Source organism: Salmo salar, chromosome ssa27 (genome assembly GCF_905237065.1).
Source record: "Salmo salar chromosome ssa27, Ssal_v3.1, whole genome shotgun sequence".
Lineage (NCBI taxonomy): Eukaryota > Metazoa > Chordata > Actinopteri > Salmoniformes > Salmonidae > Salmo > Salmo salar.
The window spans coordinates 12,509,688-12,528,312 of record NC_059468.1 but is presented as its reverse complement, the minus strand read 5'-3'; the positions used below and the strand labels follow the sequence as shown (position 1 = coordinate 12,528,312).

Genomic DNA, 18,625 nt, shown 5'->3' with positions numbered 1-18,625 from the left:
ATGTAAAGAAAAAAGTATTTAATAAGATTATTTATTTCATTCAGATCTAGGATGTGTTAGTTAAAGTGTTCCCTTTATTTTTTTGAGCAGTATATTTTCTTCCTTAGAGTTTGGCTCTAGTATTTGACACGTTATGGCTATTAACTAAGACTGGAATGTGGATGTGCTTTCTGTTCGCCTCTATGATGAGCTCAAGCTCTTTAGAAGGGAGTTTCACAAAAATCACAATTTGGCCCACAAGAATAGACTACATAATCAACAGTATGTGGACACCTGCTCATCGAACATCTCATTCCAAAATCATGGGTATTAATATGGAGTTGGTTCCCTTTTGCTGCTATAACAGCCTCCGCTCTTCTAGGAAGGCTTTCCACTAGATGTTAGAACATTGCTGCAGTGACTTGCTTCTATTCAGTCACAAGAGCATTAGTGAGGTTGGGCACTGGCGTTGGGTGATTAGGCCTAGCTCGCAATCCGCATTCCAATTCATTGCAAAGGTGTTCAATGGGGATGAGGTTGAGGTCAAGCCAGTCAAGTTCTTCCACACCGATCTAAACAAACCATTTCCATATGGACCTTGCTTTGTGCACGGAGGCATTGTCATGCTGAAACAGGAAAGGGCCTTCACTGGATTTCCCTTCACTGGAACTAAGGGGCCTAGCCCGACCATGAAAAACAGCCCCAGACCATTATTAGTCCTCCACCAAACTTTACAGTTGGCACTACGCATTGGGGCAGGTAGCATTCTCCTGGCATCCGCCAAACCCAGATTCGTCCGTCGGACTGCCAGATGGTGAAGCGTGATTCATCACTCCAGTGAACACATTTCCACTGCTCCAGAGTCGAATGGCGGCGAGCTTTACACCACTCCAGCAGATGATTTTTGCATTGCGCATGGTGATCTTAGGCTTGTGTGCGGCTACTTGGCCATGGAAACCCCTGACGTTGCTTCCAGGGGTAGTTTTGAATTTAGTAGTGGGTGTTGCAACCGAGGACAGAAAAGCTTGTGTGGCCTACCACTTCACAGCTGCGCATTGTTGCTTCTAGATGTTTCCACTTCACAATAACAGCACTTACAGTTGACCAGGGCAGCTCTAGCAGGACAGATATTTGACGAACTGACTTGTTGGAAAGGTGGCATCCTATGACGGTGCCACTTTGAAAGTCACTGAGTTCTTCAGTAAGGCCATTCTACTGCTAATGTTTGTCTATGGAGATTGCATGGCTACGTGCTCGATTTTATACTCCTGTCAGCAATTGGTGTGGTTGAAATAGCCGAATCCACTAATATGATGGGGAGTCCACATACTTTTGTATGTATAGTGTATATACTGAACAAAACTATAAATGCAACATGCAACAATTTCTAATATATTACTGAGTTACAGTTCATATAAGGAAATCAGTTAATTGAAATAAATAAATTAGGCCCTAATTTATAGATTTCACATGACTGGGAATACAGATATGCATCTGTTGGTCACAGATACAGTACCTTTAAAAAAAGTAGGGACGTGGATCAGAAAACCAGTCAGTATCTGGTGTGACCACCATTTGCCTCATGCCGCTCAACACAACTCCTACACATAGAGTGAGAAGAGAGGAGACGAGAGGCAATCAGGAGAAGAGAGGAAAGGAGAGGAGAGGACTGGGGAGAGAAGAAGAGGGGAGGAGAGAAGAAGAAGAAGAAGAGGGGAGGAGAGGAGAAGAGGGGAGGAGGAGAGAGGAGAGGAGGGGGAAGGAGAGGAGAAAATAGGAGAGGAGAGGGGTAGAGGAGGGTGGTGATCAGGAGACTGTCTGACTAGCTTATGTTTCTGCCAGAGGACTTGATCAGACTGTTGATTGTGGCCTGTGGAATGTTGTCTGACTCATTTTCAATGGCTGTGCGAAGTTGATGGATATTGTAGGGAACTGGAACACGCTGTTGAACACGTCGATCCAGAGCATCCAAAACATGCTCAATGGGTGACATGTCTGGTGAGTATGCAGGCCATGGAAAAACTGGGACATTTTCAGCTTCTAGGAAATGTGTACAGATCCTTGCAAAATGGGGCTGTGCATTATCATGCTGAAACATGAGGTGATCGCGGCAGATGAATGGCACGACAACGGGCCTTAGTATCTCGCCACAATGTCTCTGTGTATCCAAATTGTCATCGATAAAATGCAATTGTGTTCGTTGTCTGTAGCTTATGCCTGCCCATACCATATCCCCACCGCCACTATGGGGCACTCTATTCACAATGTTGACATCAGCAAACCGCTCGCCCACACGACGCCATACACGCTGACTGCCATCTGCCTGGTACAGTTGAAACCGGGATTCATCCGTGAAGAGCACACTTCTCCAGCGTTCTCTGAGCTTCCCTGAGACGGTTTCTGACAGTTTGTGCAGAAATTCCTCAGTTGTGCAAACCCACAGTTTCATTAGCTGTCCGGGTGGCTGGTCTCGGACGATCCCTCAGGTGAAGAAGCCGGATGTGGAGGTCTGGTGTGGCTACACGTGGTCTGCAGTTGTGAGACAGGTTGGACGTACTGCCAAATTCTCTAAAACGACATTGGAGGCGGTATATGGTAGAGAAATTAACATTAAATTCTCTGTCAACAGCTCTGGTGGACATTCCTGCAGTCAGCATGCCAATTCACACCCTCAAAACTTGAGACATCTGTGGCATTTAGAGTGGCATTTTATTGTCCCCAGCACAAGGTGCACGTGTGTAACGATCATGCTGTTTAATCAGCTTCTTGATATGCCACACCTGTCAGGTGGATGGATTATCTTGGCAAAGGAGAAATGCTCACTAACAGGGATGTAAACACATTTGTACCAAACATTTTTAGAGAAATATCACTTTTTGTGCGTATGGAACATTTCTGGGATCTTTTATTTCAGCTCATGAAACATGGGATCAACATGATTTACATGTTGCGTTTATATTTTTGTTCAATAGCTGAATAGCCCTGTCATAGCTCTTCTAAGGATAGTCCCTCCACTGCCTATTTAATCTTGCTCCTGTGACTGACTGGGTTCCATACAAGTTTCCTTCATGTCACAAGACTGTGTTAGCCCATTTAGCTAAAGCCCATAGGGATGAGTGCAGGAAGCTAACACAAGTCTTCAATCTCCAGCAAGGTTACTCATCTCCAAGAGCATGGTTCATCAAACCCCCTCAGTTACATTTCACCTACCATTGACCTCATACTCAGAGATCACTGCACCAATATAACAGACTGGGTTCGAAATCAGGCCTACTGCACAACAACAACACTTTCTGTTGAGCAATTGAAGAAGGCCTTTTTCAATCGCACGGTGAGTTGGAACCCTTCAGGAGGGAGGTCACGTGTGTTTGCGAAGCAGAGGTCGAGTCTCAGTATGAACTGAGCCAGGGGGAAGTGGTACTCGTTAAGCAAGCATAGTCCTATAAAGTGTGTGTGTGTGTGTGTGTAAGAGTGTGTGTGTGTGCTTTTAATTATTATTATTTCATTGTTATAATTATTAGACAATAGTTGACATACGCTATCTACTAAGTATAGTTTTTTTCTCTTTCATTTGGACACTTGAAAACGAGATCGTGCATCTCAAGAGATTTCATTGTGCAAAACTTCAAATAGACCTAAATAAATAAATATGTGTTTTTTTTTACTGTTAAAAAGCTATTCATTTCGCTGGGACTCAAATAGAATGTCTGCGTCCCAGAAGGTGTCCATTTCATCCATTGCTTTCTATAAAAAAGGCTTTCACCTCAGATTGAGGCCTTAAACCAAAATCTGGTTCAATGAGTTTTACATGTCTCTTTTGTAAACTCAACCAGAGGCATCATGCCCACATGGGGCATAAGGGCATGTGCCCCCTCAAACAAATGTTTCTCTGTAATCGGCCTACTACTAGCCACGTAGCAATTTTAGCAAAGTTGGCTTTAGCTAGAACAGATAGGTTCCCAATCTCCCAACCTCATAACTAGCTACCAAGAAGCAATTTCAGGTTATCAAAGAGTAGCTATGTAACTATTTTTTACCTGGCATGCCTGCTGGCAAGGTTGGTAGACTTTAGAAAAGCAAGCAATAACTAAATGTACTGAATAAGACTCACAATCCTTTCAATCTTTTACCCAGATTTCAGCAGAGATGCAGAGAAACATTTTCTGTTTCTTTAAAAAAAGAGACACCAGTCAGGATACAGATAGGCAGAAAAATCCACCTTTTTTTTTTTTTACATAGATTTAAGCATAATGATTATGCCCCTTGAGTGCAGGAATCAGCTATTTCCAGTGTAATTCTCCAAATTCCAGACAGCGGACCACCCTCTAGCCTCACACTTAGTCCCCCCTCAGAGTTTTGGGGTGCATGACGCCCCTGAACTCAACTGTTGTGACTCAGTTCATCTTTAAATGTTACCAAGTGCAGGAGTTTATATGTATAGCCTGTAACATTGTGCATAGACAGGATTTGGACAATAAAGGCATTTAGTGTTATCTCGAGCGGATGACTCTCTTTCTCTCTGCGCTGCGGTCGCGTGATGGTCCTGTGATGGCAGAGAGAGGTACAGTACATTCGGAAAGTATTCAGACCCCTTGACTTTTTCCACATTTTGTTACATTACAGCCTTATTCTAAAATTGATTAAATTGTTTTTTTTCCCTCATCAAGCAACACACAATACCCCATAATGACAAAGCAAAAACAGTTTTAATTTATTTTTTGCAAATGTATTAAATATATGACATTTACATTATTCAGACCCTGTGTGCTTAGGGTCATTGTCCTGTTGGAAGGTGAACCTTCACCCCAGTCTGAGGTCCTGAGCGCTCTGGAGCAGGTTTTCATCTAGGATCTCTCTGTACTTCACTCCATTAATCTTTCTCTTGATCCTGACTAGTCTCCCAGTCCCTGCTGCTGAAAAACATCCCCACAGCATGATGCTGCCACCACCATGGTTCACCGTAGGCATGGTGCCAGTTTTCCTCCAGACCTGACTCTTGGCATTCAGGCCAAAGAGTTCAATCTTGGTTTCATCAGACCAGAGTATCTTGTTTCTCATGGTCTGAAGGTCCTTAAGGTGCCTTTTGGCAAACTCCAAGCGGGCTGTCATGTGCCCTTCCTGATGTAACCGATGTGAAATGGCTAGTTAGTTAGCGGTGGTGCGCGCTAATAGCGTTTCAATCGGTGACGTCACTCGCTCTGAGACTTGAAGTAGGGTTGCCCCTTGCGTTGCAAGGGCCGCGGCTTTTGTGGCGCGATGGGTAACGATGCTTCGTGGGTGTCAGTTGTTGACGTGTGCAAGGGTCCCTGGTTCGAGCCCAGGTTGGGGCGAAGAGAGGGACGGAACCTACACTGTTACACTGAGAAGTGACTTCCGTCTTGCACTCTACCATAAAGGCCTGATTGGTTGAGTGTTGCAGAGATGGTTGTCCTTCCGGAAGGTTCTCCCATCTCCACAGAGGAACTCTGGAGCTCTTTCAGAGTGACCATCGATTTCTTGGTCACCTCCCAGTTTGGCAGCACGGCCAGCTCTAGGAAGAGACTTGCTGGTTCCAAACGTCTTCCATTTAAGAATAATGGAGGCCACAGTGTTCTTGGGGACCTTCAATGCTGCAGAAATGTTTTGGTACAATCCTGTCGCGGCGCTCTATGGACACTTTGTCCTCATGGCTTGATTTTTGCTCTGACATGCACTGTCAACTGTGGGACCTTATATAGGCACGTGTGTGCCTTTCCAAATCATGTCTAATCAATTGAATTTAACAACATGGAAAAAGTCAAGGGGTCTGAATACTTTCTGAATGCTCTGTATATGTGGCGACGCCTCGTGCTGTGGCGGGTGGGTCAATATAATCCTACTATCGACACATATAGGCTATGTACATAGATCAGTGGTAGAAACCTGTATTTGGCTTTAACTAGGTATTTACAGGCGAGGGGTTTAGAAAAACGACTCAAATGAAAGAATTGCTTTGCCTGTGGGTCACAGTGGGTGGAATTGGAAGAAATTACGTTTTGATTGGAGTTTTCGGTGCATTTCGTTTTCCTCGACAGCACATTGTTGATATTAGAAAATAAGTATGATTGGAAGTTTAGGCAAGTAATTCCAATTAGGGAATTGTTGTGGGATGTTAGCATACCATACTGCGCGTGTAACATTAGTGCCATGGAGGATTGTGCAGGTCGGCAGGTTGCTACAGTAGCCTAGTAGCATGTATTTTATAGGGATCAGATCTGGCTGACTTTTTCACCTGAGCTGCTCATTGGCTGTCCATAATGAGCCCAGCGAGCAGGATGTGTAGCTGGACTCTGCAATAATTAGCTCCCAGAGCAATTACAAATAACTATTATTGTTTTAAAAGCGTCATTACAACTAGCAACATGACAGTCAGTCACCTCTAAGCAGGACTCAGTAGAAACGCTATGTGTTGGATTTGTCCATGTCTCGCTAAATTAACCTAGCTACCATAACAGCTGTGGAGAATTTATTCTGCAGTTTTAAGGGATCTCTCTGAACGTTTTAGATGATACAGTGGAACTTCGTCCTCTGGATGAAGAACTATACATCTCGGCTTGGCTTCATTGCATTATTGCTTGGGAAACGTTGACATGCCCTTTTTGTTGACGGATGGATGAAAATAATGTAATTATAGTATCGTTATACATAGGCTAGCAGGAAAATCCGCATGAGATACCCATAGAACTGAGCCCTGCTCCATTTCAGCACCATGCCGCGGTCTCAGGTGCTGCCCAGACTCGAAACATTTCAGCACCATGGCACGTTCCCCTGACGCCTAGAAACGTGTCAGCTCTATGCAGCAGACAGCTCCATAATGCTGAAATAGTTAAAGCCCCCTAGAACGTCATTGATTTTAAATTATTCTAAGTGCAAGTGGTTATAATTTATTGCATGTCCTAGTTTTGCAGCTTTGCAACCTAAGAATTATAGCTAATGGATTGCAGCGAGTTACGTTTTTGTGCATTGTGATGAATGAGGATGCTTGATAAACCATAAATTAAATGCACTTACAAATATTTTCGTTTGGCAGAACTTTGACAAGCTATGATCTGTTTTCTAATGACATTGACAATTCATATAGACGTTAGACTTAGGCCTAATTGTGACATCATGTGTGTATGACATCTTTGAGGAATGCCCTTGCTTCAGCCAATCAGAATCGAGTATTCAACAATGCTTTGGCATAATTCAAGGACGTTCATATTCACTTCAGTTGTCTGCCGATGGTTCACTGACGTTTTTTCAAAGGAGATATTAGTATTACCTCTAAATAGCCTACAACAATAAGCTACACATCATGTCAGACAACAGCAAGGTATGGTTCATTTAGCCTATTTTGAGTTTAGAGGAGAAATTACTAACAGTATAGTAGGTCACTACCACAGCAATAGGATTCCCCGGATGATCAAAATAAAGTTGTGGAGAATATGAAGGATGAAACAGAGACACATGAGACCAACAAGAACAGGACAGGAGGCAAGGTAGGAAATATGCTGTCCTTTACACATCCTCTGCCTACTTAGGCACAGATCTAGGATTAGTTTACTATCACTAAATCCTAACCTTAAAGCATTAGGAGGAGACGCTACACTGACCTTAGATCTGCTATGAGACCTATAATCTGTTGTCATGTAGGCTAAACGTAAGTCCAGTGGCAGTGCCAAGAAGACTTCCGTGGAGGAGGACAGCAGCATTGGTGCAGGTCCGAGATTACTTCATGTTGGGTGCAGGTTGTGTTCAAATTCATCAGCACTGATCTGAGAAGATAGTATCTATATAGGTGAAAGCAATATAGTGGAGGCCCGCAGAGAGATGTGCTTTTACCTGTCCAGTGCAATCAAATCACTAAAGGTGAAGGAAATTAGATATAAAGTTCAGATTCAACTTTAGATTTCTCTTTGCGGATTCCCAGAGTCTTCTCAGACACCCGGGTGTGGTTTCCGGGAAAGGGGATCTATCATTGAGCAGCTGGAGAAGGAGGCTCAGAGGACTCTAATGCCTTCTCTCAAGATTGGGACATGCTGTGCCCCAATCCTCCTCTCCTTCCTGAGGAGTCTAACTGATGAGCAAGTCCCATGTCTTTCTCCAACCTCACATACAACAACTCTGAATTTATAGTCATAGTGCACCTTCTAACCACAAATGCGATTTCAAACACTACACCTAACCCTAACATCACCGTAACCACACCCCTAACTCTTCCTGTAAATCAAGAACAAAATGGCTCATGTACTTGCTAATAGCTTAATTAAATACACTTTTATTTTCCCTAACATGGCTATCTAGTGACTCCACTAACTCAACACCAGTGTGCAGCTAAAATATGTTTCCTTTCTTTTCTTTTCTCTAGCCAATGGAGAGTGATTCAGCATGGCATGAAAAATAACGTAAGTCTCTCCACATAAGGTTCTGGTCAAAAGTAGTGCGCTATATAGGGAATGGTGTCATGGAATTGCTTGATTGACAAAAACATTACTCTGTTTGTTGGCCATAGCTCACATTCGAGCAGCTCTCCATGCTGTGTCTGAAGATTGTTAAGGTCGTGACCCAGACAGCCCTCCGCATTCTCCTACCAGCGCTAGCTCGTATCATGGGTGTGGACCTGAGGAGTGGGGCAGCCTCCCCAGAATCCCAGTGCTCTCTGACAGGGTCTGAGGATTCCTTAGGCAGTCTGGATGAGCGAGAGAAAAGGCTGCTGATCAGTGAGATGAACTACTGGACTAAGGAGAGGAGGAGGAATGGCAGTGCAGGGTGCCGCCAAAAATCCACTCGCAGAACCTCATCACCATGCTGGTCGCCTAAGAGGTATGTTCACAGCAATATTTCAACTTAATAATTGCAAGACCTGACCCATACTTATCATAAATTATTAACTTGGAATTCATACCTTGTAGTTTGAAGTTCTGGTCAGAAATGTTGCCCCTGAGGGGGTGGGTCCAGGTGAAAGTAATTTTTAACTGGGTTAGCCATAAAGTAATCTATGAATAAACAGATCAGGTACATGCCTTTCAGAATTAATCATATTCTGATGTGGTACAAACATAAAAATCAGGCAAAAACTCGTGTCAGTTGGCTTTAGGCTTCTAGAACTACGGTGGTATGAGAAGTAAACCATCATTGCTCTCATTTGATTTTCAAGCTCACTAATGACCCAGATTAGATACCAGCTGGCTGGTCACATTTGCATGGCATAAGTGGTGATTGTGTGTTTATCTTCAAGTTCCCAGACCTCATTGCAGAGTTTGCCAGCAACTAGAGAGGCTCCCCTCATGGAGGAGCCTCTGAAAGCTCTCTTTGGGGTAACGGAAGAGAGCCTCCTGATATCCCTGGTTGAGGGTCACTCCAACCCCACCTCCTCCAGCTCTTCCGAGTTGAGCTATGCTATCGCGGGAGAGGTAGTACACCAGCTTAACTCTGGCCTCTCAGTGGCCATTCAGGCCAGCTCGGGGAGTTGCCCCCCTATGGACAGTCAGGACATAGCAGCAGGCAAGGAGGTCATTCGGGTAGCCTCGGTGCAGATCCTGGCCGAGCTACAGAGCCAAACGTCTGAGCCAGAGTGGGTAGGGTTTATCGAGCCCCTCATGGACCCTGTGACCGATGATGTGCTGAATGCCATTGTCGGCACAATGGACAAAATGGCACAGGACTACAACATCCTATTGGATCTGGCCAAGAAGATGACAATCTTGGGGTCTAAATTTCTGACCAATCTTCAATGTGACCTTGATGTTGAGTGTCCATCTGGGAAAGAAGGGACCACTCACTTTCTCAAAGAGACTGGATCCTCTAGCAGTGTGGTGTCCAGAGAGCTTCAGACCCTCTCTAGCCCCGACTTTCAGTCTAAAGCCCTCAAGGCGGTGAGCACCATCCTTACAAGGAAAGTCAGCAGCTCTTCTGGCGTGGCTCCTTCCTCTAGGCCTTCTAGTGCTGCTCCTAGCCTTACTGAAGCTCCCCTGAATACCAGCTGCACAGCCCTGACATCTGTAAGCTCCACTGCCACAGTGATTGTTAAGGCATTTGTGGGAGGCATGGAGACGAAAGCATCATTTGAAGGCAAATGTGAAGCAGTTGATTGGCCAGTTCCTGTAAATGACCACAAAACAGGGTTTTCACAGAAGATAACCTTCTCTCCAGCCCGCACACTCTATGGCCTTATACGAGCAAAGCTGAGGGACCTTTTAACTCTATCCGCTCGAGAAGAAGGTGTGGCTAAGGATGCTTCTCTTCAGGAGTCTTCAGACACCCTGGAAAAGGCAACTGTTTCAACTGTTGAGGTCCAGTTACCCAGCACCAAACTTAGTAGAGTTCCCAGTGAGAGCCAACCAATACCAGCTCTCTGTCTCTCCAATCTGGATAGCAGCACTCAAGAAGTTCTTAGCAGTGTTTTTTCCATCTACAAGTCAGAGTTATCAAAAGTGGAGAGTAAATGCTTGGCCGTTGTCAGTTCATCTGATGAGTCCCTAGATGCTTGTTGGCTTGTTGATGGTGTCCTATCAAAGCTTGATGACTATACTATTTCCCAGTCACCCTCACCCAATGAAGACTTGAGTGTGAGTACTCAATGTTCTCAACTGAGCTCAGAAGAGAGTGTCAGAATCACACAGTCCTCTACTAGTCTGATTCAGAGCATTAAGAAGCTCTCTAGCAATGACTTTCAGACTCAGGCAGAAGAGGCAGTGAGTAAAGTGCTGATGAGATCCAGTCATTCCTTTATCACACAGATCAGCCATACTGGTCTTCAGAAAAGTCTGCAGGCTGGCTTATCATCTAGCTCGCCATCAGAGATTGCCTCCATGTCCTCTCAGAATACAGCCCCTGGATTAGTGGAAACCTTTGTCAAAGGAATGGCGACTATTTTCCAGAAAAATGAGTCCACTGACACTGTGCTCCTGGAAAGAAGTGGGAGAGTTTTGCAGTGCTCCCACGGGGGCTCCCAACTGGATGATACTGAATTGAGTGTTAAAATATCAGAAGAGAAGCTTTGGTCAACAGCTAAGACCATCTGCGTCAATATGAAGAACATACTTAAGGATTTCTTCACAGGGCTGAAGCCATCCGGATCCGAAAGGACAGAAAATGCTTCTTCCAAAGAGACCCTTGGGCAAATCCTGGTTGCTATCCAGAGTGAAATCTCAAACTTCGGGCGAATTAAGGATTCCAGGGAGCTCCTTCAGATCAACGATATGGTAGGAACTATGCTGAAGGAGGTTGAGAAAAGTGAGGATGACAGTGAACAAGTCTGCCAAGACATCCCTAGAACCTGTTCATCTTTGTCCACTTCTTTAAAGGGTCGTAGTTCCTTGTCTAGCTCTTCAAAGGGTCCTAGGTCAGAGTGTGAGTTAGAGATCAACCTCCCTGGCACTCCCATCCCTGACGAAGTGCCTTTTGATCTGACCTGCCCCATCGTCAGGAGCTCCTGCATCGACACCAGGGACTCTAAAATGCCAGAGATTTCTACAAGTGACCTAAGGACAAAGATGATGGCACACACAGATGAACCCCTGCATCGTAACAGTCCAATGACTGACAGCAGCCGACCACCGAGTGCTAAAGCCTCTTTTCGATCCTCCACTATTCCATCTTTCACCAGCAAGGGAACCTCTTTGGTACCAAAGGGAGATGGGATTGACATTGAAGAGAAGGAGGTGAGCATCCCCAGCAGCTCTGGCCATCTGAGGGAGCTCTTAATCAGGCCAGACATCAGCAGTGCCACTGCATTCCCACTGCAGTACTTGATGGACTCCAGCAAAGATGATGTAATCTGTTTGGTCACCGTACTGGTGATAAGGTTGCTATCGAAGATCAGACCCTCAGCCCTAGATGGACCCTCCCAACAGGCACCAGACATGACAGAAACATCTCAGCAACTCATCAGACAAGTCCTGTCTGAGTTCTGTGCTGCATCCAGATTCTCCAGGACACAGGAATATTCCCAGAACCTGCACATCCACAGGGTGTTCAGAGGTGTACATAAAAACCTGATGGAGGAGTTTGGCTCTTATAACACCCTGCAAGCAGCTATTTCCTCCCAGGACCCTGCATTTGACAGAGTCCTGGTAAAGTCCTTGACCCAGCAGCTGGTACAGGGACGCAAGGAGGCGTCAAGACCAGCTTCGGCTGCAACAAACCCAGCAGACCAGGCTGAGACAGAGAGGGGGGCTGAGCAGAAAGCAAGAAGGAGCTTCCTTTGCTTTTCAATGACCAAACTCAGGATCAACTTCAAGGTATAGCAGGGAGTTAGCATTTGTTTTTTGTTCCAGTTAGGTGCTGATGTTATTGATGTGGCTATGATAAGACAAATATATGAGATAAATATGTTTTTATTCATCACTAAATTGTTGCCTTGGATTCAGAAGTGTTCCATTTCTTTCTTTATTCTCTGTACCATTTTCTTTACCTTTCTCCTGTTAGCGTTCCAAGAGAGAAAACAAAAAGGACTGCCGTTCAGTCCAGGAACAGACTGAGATTCCCTCTACTGATGGACATTGCATAGGTAAGGATGTTTTAGAGCTCTGCTATAGCTTGTAGTTTTGTTTAGGTGTGTGTTAGAAACATAGAGTATGCCTACCAAACTCATTGCACTGTTATTTATCAAAGTTATTATACTGTATTTCTCTCTCTCTCTCTCTCCCTCTCTCCCCATCCATTTCTCTTGTGTTTCTAGCTCCACACATTGAGGCTCATGGTGCTGAATCTCCAGTTGGAGAGGTTTCTCCCTCCATATCTCAGCCTATCAAAAAACAATCCTTGATTGTCAGGGTCTTTTCAGCAATGATGAAGCCGTTCAGGCGCTTCACCAAGAAGAACCTGTAACCTGTTACGCTGCATGAAGAACTACTTTTGTAACAGCAAGACTTTTGACAAGAGGAATTTCTGCATGTCTACCCTTTCAAAGTCTATTTGATCAAATAAATGCAAATTATTTTACAAGAGTTTCAAGTGTTTTGGATGATTGGTAGCACCGCAGCAGCTTTTCTCAGAGAAATGCACTAGTTCCCCCTTGGTTACACATTTATTGTGCAGTTTGTGAGAAGGCAGGACTTGGGGCGGCAGATAGCCTTGTGGTTAGAGCGTTGGGTCAGCAACTGAGCTGACAAGGTAAAAATCTGTCGTTCTGCCCCTGAACAAGGCAGTTAACCCACTGTTCCTAGGCTGCCACTGTAAATAAGAATTTGTTCTTAACAACTTGTCTCGTAAATAAAATAACCAGAGCTTGTCTCTAATACAATAGTTGCTGCATAGACCGTCAGATAACCAGATGTTCTCTATTAATTTAGTTAGATTGATAAGAGCTTATTAGCAGCAAGGGGAAAACACATAGAGGAGAATTGGCTATCTGCAGCTAGATCAACCCTCTGAGATGTTTTCTGTATGTTGAATATATAAGCTCCAGCAGTTGAGAGTGTATGTCAGAGCAAAAACCAAGCCATGAAGTCGAAGGAATTGTCCGTAGAGCTCAGAGACATGATTGTGTCAAGGCACAGATCTGGTGAAGGGTACCAAAACATTTCTGCAATATTGAAGGTCCCCAAGAACACAGTAGCCTCCATCATTCTTAAACGGAAGAAGTTTGGAACCACCAAGACTCTTCCTAGAGCTGGCCGCCAGGCCAAACTGAGCAATTGGGGGAGAAGGGCTTTGGTCTGAGAGGTGACCAAGAACCTGATGGTCACTCTGAGCTCCGGACTTCCTCTGTGGAGGTGTGAGAACCTTCCAGAAGGACAACCATCTCTACAGCACTCCACCAATCAGGCCTTTATGGTAGAGCGGTCAAACAAAGCCTCTCATGCTATAATGTGGATAAACAGTTACTTGTCTAACAGAAAACAGAGGGTGTTCTTTAATGGAAGCCTCTCAAACATAATCAAGGTAGAATCAGGAATTTCCCAGGGTAGCTGTTTAGGCCCCTTACCTTTTTCAATCTTTACTGACGACATGCCACTGGCTTTGCACTGTAAATGTACTCTATAAAATATAAGAATACTACATTTCCTGAACGTATTCTTCTGGTAACATGTTGTAGCCTGCGTAGGAACTAGAGGCCCAAGTAGCACAACACTCCACAGCAGCTCAATCTGCCATGCTTTAGATCTTGATGCATGCCCCTTATATTACATAATAACAAACATAATTAGCAATTCAAAAATGCTCTATTCTGAGAACTACTTTTAATCACAGAGTGGAAAACATAGAACCATACTGTGTGGATCACAATTATGGGTGTATTCTGGAATAAGACAAACCTATACAGTGAGGGGAAAAAGGATTTGATCCCCTGCTGATTTTGTACGTTTGCCCACTGACAAAGAAATGATCAGTCTATAATTTTAATAGTAGGTTTATTTGAACAGTGAGAGACAGAATAAGAACAAAAATATCCAGAAAAACGCATGTCAAAAATGTTATAAATTGATTTGCATTTTAAATAGGGAAATAAGTATTTGACCCCCTCTCAGTCAGAAAGATTTCTGGCTACCAGGTGTCTTTTATACAGGTAACGAGCTGAGATTAGGAGCACACTCTTAAAGGGAGTGCTCCTAATCTCACCTTGTTACCTGTATAAAAGACACCTGTCCACAGAAGCAATCAATCAATCAGATTCCAAACTCTCCACCATGGCCAAGACCAAAGAGCTCTCCAAGGATGTCAGGGACAAGATTGTAGACCTACACAAGGCTGGAATGGGCTACAAGACCATCGTCAAGCAGCTTGGTGAGACCATGGTGATTGCCTACGGAGCTGTGAAGGGAACGGCACCTCCATACCTTCAGGCTCTGATCAGGCCCTACACCCAAACAAGGGCACTGCATTCATCCACCACTGGCCTGCTGGCCCCCCTACCTCTGAGGAAGCACAGTTCCCGCTCAGCCCAGTCAAAACTGTTCGCTGCTCTGGCACCCCAATGGTGGAACAAGCTCCCTCACGACGCCAGGACAGCGGAGTCAATCACCACCTTCCGGAGACACCTGAAACCCCACCTCTTTAAGGAATACCTAGGATAGGATAAAGTAATCCTTCTAACCCCCCCCCTTAAAATATTTAGATGCACTATAGTAAAGTGGTTGTTCCACTGGATATCATAAGGTGAATGCACCATTTTGTAAGTCGCTCTGGATAAGAGCGTCTGCTAAATGACTTAAATGTAAATGTAATGTAATGTGACAACAGTTGGTGCGATTATTCGCAAATGGAAGAAACACAAAAGAACTGTCAATCTCCCTCGGCCTGGGGCTCCATGCAAGATCTCACCTCGTGGAGTTGCAATGATCATGAGAACGGTGAGGAATCAGCCCAGAACTACAGGGGAGGATCTTGTCAATGATCTCAAGGCAGCTGGGACCATAGTCACCAAGAAAACAATTGGTAACACACTACGCCGTGAAGGACTGAAATCCTGCAGCGCCCGCAAGGTCCCCCTGCTCAAGAAAGCACATATACATGCCCGTCTGAAGTTTGCCAATGAACATCTGAATGATTCAGAGGACAACTGGGTGAAAGTGTTGTGGTCAGATGAGACCAAAATGGAGCTCTTTGGCATCAACTCAACTCGCCGTGTTTGGAGGAGGAGGAATGCTGCCTATGACCCCAAGAACACCATCTCCACCGTCAAACATGGAGGTGGAAACATTATGCTTTGGGGGTGTTTTTCTGCTAAGGGGACAGGACAACTTCACCGCATCAAAGGGACGATGGACGGGGCCACGTACCGTCAAATCTTGGGTGAGAACCTCCTTCCCTCAGCCAGGGCATTGAAAATAGGTCGTGGATGGGTATTCCAGCATGACAATGACCCAAAACACACGGCCAAGGCAACAAAGGAGTGGCTCAAGAAGAAGCACATTAAGGTCCTGGAGTGGCCTAGCCAGTCTCCAGACCTTAATCCCATAGAAAATATGTGGAAGGAGCTGAAGGTTCGAGTTGACAAATGTCAGCCTCGAAACCTTAATGACTTGGAGAAGATCTGCAAAGAGGAGTGGGACAAAATCCCTCCTGAGATGTGTGCAAACCTGGTGGCCAACTGCAAGAAAGGTCTGACCTCTGTGATTGCCAACAAGGGTTTTGCCACCAAGTACTAAGTCATGTTTTGCAGAGGGGTCAAATACTTATTTCCCTCATTAAAATGCAAATCAATTTATAACATTTTTGACATGCGTTTTCCTGGATTTTTTGTTGTTATTCTGTCTCTCACTGTTCAAATAAACCTACCATTAAAATTATAGACATAATTTCTTTGTCAGTGGGCAAACGTACAAAATCAGCAGGGGATCAAATACTTTTTCCCTCACTGTAAATAGAGTTGGAGTCTAAGTGTGTGTGCACACAGCCACCTCTTTAACCACTCTTCAAAATATTTGGCAGCCTTTGAGATGGAGAGGCAGGAGAATGAGTGACAGAAGAAGAGTCTAATAAAAGCATGGCTTCTCTCCCACTCCTGCTCACAGCAGCAGTGCAGTGGAGTAGCTTCAACAGCCATAGGCCCAGGGATTTCACATCACATTCCATGATGCAATGCAGAATACGGCTTCACACAGAACAATCACCAAACCCATTATATAACACTTCGCACATCACAGCCAAACATCATGTATCACATGAAGAGGCATGTGTGTTCTCCGGACGTCATACTTTGTCACGGACCTTCTGTATCGATCTTTGCTCTCTCTCTCTCTCTCTCTCTCTCTCTCTCTCTCTCTCTCTCTCTCTCTCTCTCTCTCTCTCTCTCTCTCTCTCTCTCTCTCTCTCTCTCTCTCTCTCTCTCTCTCTCTCTCTACCAAACCTGCTGTCTCGACCTCTGAATGTTCGGCTATGAAAAGCCAACTGACATTTACTCCTGAGGTGCTGACCTGTTTCACCGTCTATAACCACATTATTATTTGACCCTGCTGGTCATCTATGAAGAACGTTTGAACTACAGTACTTGAAGAACAATCTGGCCTTAATGGCCATGTACGCTTATAATCTCCACCGGCACAGCCAGAAGAGGACTAGCCACCCCTCAGAGCCTGGTTCCTCTCTAGGTTTCTTCCTAGGTTCCTGCTTTTCTAGGGAGTTTTTCCTAGCCACCGTGCTTCTAAATCTGCATTGCATGCTATTTGGGGTTTTAGGCTGGGTGTCTAAATAAGCACTTTGTGACAACTGCTGATGTAAAAAGGGCTTTATAAATAAATTGTACTGATTGATTGATGATTGATTGTATGAAATGGAGTAGCATATATCCATCATGTAAAATGAACAATGAGCACTGTCTCCATGGAGTATAGCACTGCAGCCTTAGGCAATGTATATTTGCGTGGTGCATAACATTATCTCATATCACATGCATGGCAAGACATGATTGATGTAATTAGATGCTCTGGAGAGATCCCAGCCTCCTTCCCCAACACATGTAGAATGCTTAGAAACCACCAGAAACCTGTGAAATGGATCAACAGATGTTGTTTTATCTCCTCTCAAGGTCTGTTGATTTACAGTATCTCAGAATCAGGAAGTGTCATATCCCATGTGATATGTCAAAACAAGTTGATGCATGTATTATCATGGTGCATTGAGTTTGTATTTGTACTTATTATGGATCCCCTTTAGCTGCAGCAGCTACTCTTCATGGGGTCCAGTAAAATGAAGGCAGTTATACAATTGTAACAACATTACTATACATTCACAACAGATTTCAGGGGGTAGGCTGTCAACAGCACGTACTGTGACACTATGATATGTATTCTGATTAAGTCAACAATACCTCTAGGCATATCTGACGTCATGTATTTGATATCTTTATGTGAAGGTTAATGTCCATATTGACATCAGTTCATTGTGTTTGAGGACGGTTCACTGACGGGTTTTCAACGGATAAGATTAGATTAGACTAGTTTAACAGTTACAGAGCAGCTACAGTAGCCTATCAGAACAGCTGCAGTATCAGAGGCGCATAGCCTTAATTAACGGGCTACACATAATGGCTGACGACAGCCAGGTAAGGTTCATTTTAGCCTACGTTTAATTAACGAGCGTTAGGGTTTTCCTAATTCCATCTTGTTCTAGTGGCAAGTCAGCCTTAAGTGCAGAAACTATGGTTGATATTAGAAAATAAGTATGATTGGAAGTTTAGGCAAGTAATTCTAATTGGGGAATTGTTGTGGGATGTTAGCATACCATACTGCGCGTGTAACATTAGTGCCATGGAGGATTGTGCAGGTCGGCAGGTTGCTACAGTAGCCTAGTAGCATGTATTTTATAGGGATCAGATCTGGCTGACTTTTTCACCTGAGCTGCTCATTGGCTGTCCATAATGAGCCCAGCGAGCAGGATGTGTAGCTGGACTCTGCAATAATTAGCTCCCAGAGCAATTACAAATAACTATTCTTGTTTTAAAAGCGTCATTACAACTAGCAACATGACAGTCAGTCACCTCTAAGCAGGACTCAGTAGAAACGCTATGTGTTGGATTTGTCCATGTCTCGCTAAATTAACCTAGCTACCATAACAGATGTGGAGAATTTATTCTGCAGTTTTAAGGGATCTCTCTGAACGTTTTAGATGATACAGTGGAACTTCGTCCTCTGGATGAAGAACTATACATCTCGGCTTGGCTTCATTGCATTATTGCTTGGGAAACGTTGACATGCCCTTT

The 18,625-nt window shown here is 44.3% G+C and overlaps 1 protein-coding gene across 1 annotated transcript; it reads left to right on the top strand.

The window, feature by feature from the left end:
- Nucleotides 1-7,390: 7,390 nt before the first annotated feature.
- Nucleotides 7,391-12,810, top strand: LOC106585477 (uncharacterized). Its single transcript, XM_045709195.1, has 6 exons — nucleotides 7,391-7,478; nucleotides 7,633-8,384; nucleotides 8,492-8,802; nucleotides 9,218-12,221; nucleotides 12,409-12,490; nucleotides 12,662-12,810. Exons 2-6 carry the CDS (start codon nucleotides 8,373-8,375, stop codon nucleotides 12,808-12,810), a joined length of 3,558 nt encoding a protein of 1,185 aa, XP_045565151.1. The 5' UTR covers nucleotides 7,391-7,478; nucleotides 7,633-8,372.
- The last annotated feature ends 5,815 nt before the right edge of the window (nucleotides 12,811-18,625 follow it).

Bases quoted from the DNA above. Each gene is read 5' to 3' on its own strand.
- LOC106585477 (XM_045709195.1), top strand. The intron at 8,803-9,217 runs GTATGTTCACAG...TTTATCTTCAAG, and splicing joins CCATGCTGGTCGCCTAAGAG to TTCCCAGACCTCATTGCAGA. The intron at 12,222-12,408 runs GTATAGCAGGGA...TTCTCCTGTTAG, and splicing joins AACTCAGGATCAACTTCAAG to CGTTCCAAGAGAGAAAACAA.